Raw genomic sequence first — 5,000 nt, 5'->3', positions numbered from 1 at the left:
TACATGCGCGGTCACGAAATTTGGAAGACACGTGTCGCGAGAGTGCTCCCTCGATCCGGGACTATTCGCAGTCAGAATTTTTCCTTTTTTTTAATTTAAGAAAGCGTTATACTATCGGAAATGAATGAATTTTAGAACTGCTTATTTTCGAATAACGATAAGCGAAATATGGTTGATTAAAGCGTCGCACCGGTATCGCGAGGTCACGGGTTCAAACCCCGTTGAAGTTTTGAATTTTTCAGGACAATCTACATGATTGTTAAAATTGCGTCCATAACTGCGAGGATCATAGCTTTACTTGATTTCATATCTGCAGTTCAGTGTATGATTTATTTCGTTCATTGAAACATGTTTAAAACAACGTTTTAATGTCTACATGATGTTTGCCGGATTATTCCAGGTCAACTTCCACATACTGTTCGAACTACCCAGGGACTGAATTGGGAGGCACAGTGTTGAACGGCTAAGAAAGGAAATATAACATTTATTCCGCGTTGTGCGCTCGCGTCTATATTATCCAAAACTCAAACTTACCTTGAAAGGAAGCTGTCCTATTGAATGGCAAGATGTCGAAGCGTTGGCTTGCAAACGAATTAATTGATCTACCGATGTCCCCTCCGTTCCCATTTTGCTGCTTCAAAGAATGCAGCTCGAGATGGAAGCCGGCCTTGACAAAGTTTGGTTTCTTTCCACGTGGGCTTCTTTTCAGGAATATAAATCTGCCATTCGTCTTGTTGAATGTAAATCCGATCTTCCCTTCTTGCATTTCTCTTTCTTCTTCTTCCGAGGCCACAACTAAAGCTGTCGAGGAGTGAACATAAAAAGGATAAGATGGTCATTCTTGAGTCAAGATAGCGTAGTTGCTAATATGACTTCGCTTCCTATTTTTCCCCTTTTTTTCACATAGCTTGCTTTCTGGTAGCGAAGGGACGGTGGTGGTGTCGAGAGTCCATCACTCGAGAGTATGGTTTACCCAAATTGTCCTAGTCCCCATTAGCGTCAGAAAAGTGTCTATTTTTAAACCAAGTTTGCGGGAAAATAAACAATATACTAAATCAGACTAAATCGACTAACTCAATGTTGTACCCATTTCAAACTCTTCGGGAATGAAACCTTTTTGTTTCAGGTATTTCCATATCACTTAAGGACGGAGCCTACTAATTAAAGATATTTTTGCTCAGGTGTGTGATTATGCAGGAAATGTAGATCTTAACAAGTGTCATTGAAATCCAAAAAGAAAATTGGGGGTAACCACGCATTTTTCAAAGATAATTCATGAATAATATTTGTAAAAATCTTTAAAATACAAAGCAATGTATGGCGTTCTTTCTCAAATTTATGCTAAATTATCTCTCGGAAATGCATGCTTACCCTCAATTTTCTTTTTGGATACCAAGAGTACTTACTAAGATCTACTTTCTCTGGATAGTTTTAAACCGCGCAAAAATATCCTTGTATTAGTAAGCATCACCGATAGGAAATCCGAGTGTCTCGAGATGCGCAGAACGTATGCGCATTAACAATAGTAGGCACCGTCCTTAAATGTGAATCTTACTCTTGGCAGGAACCCATGACCCATGGCCTACAACTCTACTGCGTTCGTGTAACGGCGTTCTCACAGACCGATTTATTTTTAGATTGAATTTCCCGCGAATGAGACTCCCACAGGAGCCCGATGACCAATTACAAGAAATGAAGCTGACGTCATAGGGTCACCGAACCGGAACTGCCTTTGTTTTTTGACCTAATTCGCGGGAAGGGCTAGTCTAAAAATAAACCTACTTGTGAAAACGCCGTTTCACAGACGCTGTATGGAAGTTGCACGGTCCAGATGGGCTCCTGCTCTTGGTTAATTTTAATAGGCCATTTGCACTAAGAGGGCATGTGACATAGTTTTCATGAAAATGAAAGCTCTATGATTTTGCCTTCGAAAAACGATTAGTGGGTCATATCTTAAACATAATAATAGTGATTTGGTTTTTCAAACCCGCACCATTTTCTTAAAATGAGTAAGTTCCTCGCTGGTCACATGACCGAAATGTGATTTTTAAAAATATGAATTACTTCTTTCTGAACACAAGCTTTGCACTTAAACTTCAAGGAGGATGTTGAAAAAATTATGTGCTAACGTTTACAGCACATCTGAGCGTAACTATTAAACGTTTAACAAGATATAAGCAAAAAGTAGTTTTGGCCGCCATATTGGAGGGCAAGAGTATGCCCCCAACATGGCGGCCAATACAAATCATACTGCTTTGTTGAAAAATCGAAGTGCCATAAAATATCTTCCTTAAATGCGTTTCCTCTCAAATTTCGGGTGTAAGCTAATTTTTATGTGCTCTGTCAATTTTTTGCATCAGCAAGATTCCAACTCATTGTTTAAAGGAAGCAATGGTCACGTGACCTCTTAGTGCAAGTGGCCTATTAACCAAGAGTAAGAACCAACAAGTCTTGAAATTTTCACTTTATGTGTGGGACTGTGTGCCACTAATAATAGTCATAATTTTGACCCACCACCGAGCTGAAAGAGGTATGGGACTGTTCTGTATCTGCTTTGCAATGTAAAAATCTTTTGAAAAGATGAATGCAAAGCTTTAAGTCAACAGGTGCACTTAGTTGACTTAACAAAATTCCTTCACGAACACGTAGCCAAATCTGAAGATCGCTATTTTCGGATGCTGGATGCGTTGCTCGACAGTACCACTGATGCAATTTTTTACGCTCGAAGGGCTTTCTAGAGAGCAATAATTTTTGTTATTATTGTGTCCTTGTTGCTAAGCCTCTAGTATTAATTCATTAATAGCCTGACGTGTTAAATAAGACATGTTTATGAAAGTGCCATCCCTCACTTGTCAGTTATCGCAAGTCTTATATAATTAAATCTTTACTCAATCAATGCTTGACTGGTGTCCTACTGTATCTAGATTTATAATGTGAGGAAAACGTCGATCACAAGTGAGCTTCATCCAGCGACATTTTTCTAAGACAATAGCTGGTGTCCTAAAACACACGCAAAAACTTATTTTCCGCCCTGTTGAGGGCAGAATCCTGTTGAGGGGTCCATCTGCAGAATATGATCTCCAGGTGGCGAAAAAGGATGGCACTTTGTTGTTGATATGATGAGGGCAGATTGTTCCTCTGAACCTTTTTTTTATAATTTTATTTTATTTTTTATTTTATTGGAAAAGCAAGGTACTCGTGATATCACAGCTTCTACATACACTCAAAGGAAATTTTCGAAAATATACTTGTATTTGAGATTAATTATAGATTCGTTTACCGATAGCTCACCGTGCAATAGTTTACGGTTGTACAAATAATATTCGGCATATAAAAAAAGTGAAGTTTAACTTCCTACTAAAGTTTAATTCTTTACTTAGACTCTCCACTTTTTTACCAAAAATTAATTCGGTTGGTGAGAGGGTAAAAGAGCGGACATTTTCTCTGTTATAAACTATTTAATAACCTCCGAAAAGAATAATTGACTCCAATTTCAATGGCAGAAGGTGTGGATTATGGAATCATTCATTTCTTACCAAAGAGAAATAGTTAGTTTTTACTGATTACTAGCCACTGACGTTGGGAGTTGGTCATTTGTGGGTTCTAAAGGCCCCGTGAGGAATGAATCAATGATGAAATGGTATATGAAATGAGTCATATATGAACTGCGGATATGAAATCAAGTGAAGCTATGATCTTCGCAGTTATGAGAGCAATTTTTGCAATTGCGTCGAGAACTTCCTGAAAAATTCAGGACTTCAATTGCAAAAATTGCTCTCATAACTGCGAAGATCATAGCTTCACTTGATTTCATATCCGCAGTTCATATATGATTCATTTCATATACCATTTCATCATAGATTTCTGAGTCGGGCTCTAACAGTCATTAACTTCAGCTAACAAACTTTGTCGTTTTCACTGCCCAACAGCAGCTGCTTCAAACACTGCCGACCCATAACGGTTGATTACAATCCCGGGGCCCGTTTCTCGAAAGTCCCGAAACTTTACGGCCCATTTCCGGGTGTCACAATTCCCTTTGTAACCCAAGAACGGAGAGGATTTAAGTCGTTAAACTTCACAGTCATTTTTCTTTTTGTCACATTGAAAACATGTTAAAAGATCGGCTTTTCAAACAAGCGGTTGGCAGTTTCACAAATGGCTTTTCGGACCCGAAAAGTTTTCGGGACTTTCGAGAAACGGGCCTCAAGGCCGTAGTCAGAAAAAAGAAATACGATTTTTATACATGCATTTAAAGACAGCACTGGGATCCCGCATTATTTTAAAAATCACGGGGGAAAAAAATAACTGAGGCCAGTACCTCTGTTACCTCAAACTGGCTACGGCCCTGTAAGCCTTTAAAGGATTCGGTTCCAAGTGTTTCCGAGAAGTTCGTATAAAATCGTCTTTAAATTCATCGCGCAGAATTCTATTGTCTTCCGTGACATTTACTTGCAGTACGAAATATGTGACAAGTCCGGCATAAAGAAACACGCATTCAGCACTGGTGGGATATGATTGGTCAACTGATTTAGCTTTGGGAATACTAGAGTCTCTTCGCCGAATTCCGCAACTGTCAATCAAACGTTAAGATGAGCAGAATAAATTTTCAAGGTGCGGAAAGTGAACAATAACACTAAAGATTAAAGAGCGGACTGTTCGCTTCATTGAAAGTGACATGGCAAACAATTCTTTTTGTTGATACAGTCGAAGCTCTCGTAAGCGGACACCCTCGGGACGGGATAAAAATGTCCGTAACTGGAGCTGGCCGCTTACGAGAATGGTTCTCGTAAGCGGCCACTAGAGGTGTAGGGGATAGATGGCCGCTTACGGGGGCTTGCCCAGCTAACCATAAATATTGGTATACAAAAAAATACCGCGGTATTAAATGACACTTTTGTTTTATTGCGCCCTATACAATCCTACGATAATGACGATAACTAAACAGTAATACAGTACCGTATACTGCAGTACTAGGAATGCACCTCAGTGATTTTCAAAAA

At 39.2% G+C, this 5,000-nt stretch overlaps 1 protein-coding gene across 2 annotated transcripts in view; it reads right to left on the bottom strand.

Moving 5' to 3' along the window:
- Window positions 1-5,000, bottom strand: part of LOC138033539 (skeletal aspartic acid-rich protein 1-like) — a 19,271-nt gene that overhangs the window by 3,543 nt on the left and 10,728 nt on the right. For both annotated transcript variants that reach the window (XM_068881305.1, XM_068881306.1), the window contains exon 2: window positions 535-801. In XM_068881305.1, the coding sequence (XP_068737406.1) occupies window positions 535-801 (267 nt within the window). The remainder of the gene's footprint in view (window positions 1-534; window positions 802-5,000) is intronic.

This window comes from Montipora capricornis, chromosome 14, assembly GCF_036669925.1.
Source record: "Montipora capricornis isolate CH-2021 chromosome 14, ASM3666992v2, whole genome shotgun sequence".
NCBI lineage: Eukaryota > Metazoa > Cnidaria > Anthozoa > Scleractinia > Acroporidae > Montipora > Montipora capricornis.
This window is presented reverse-complemented; position numbering and strand designations above follow the sequence as displayed.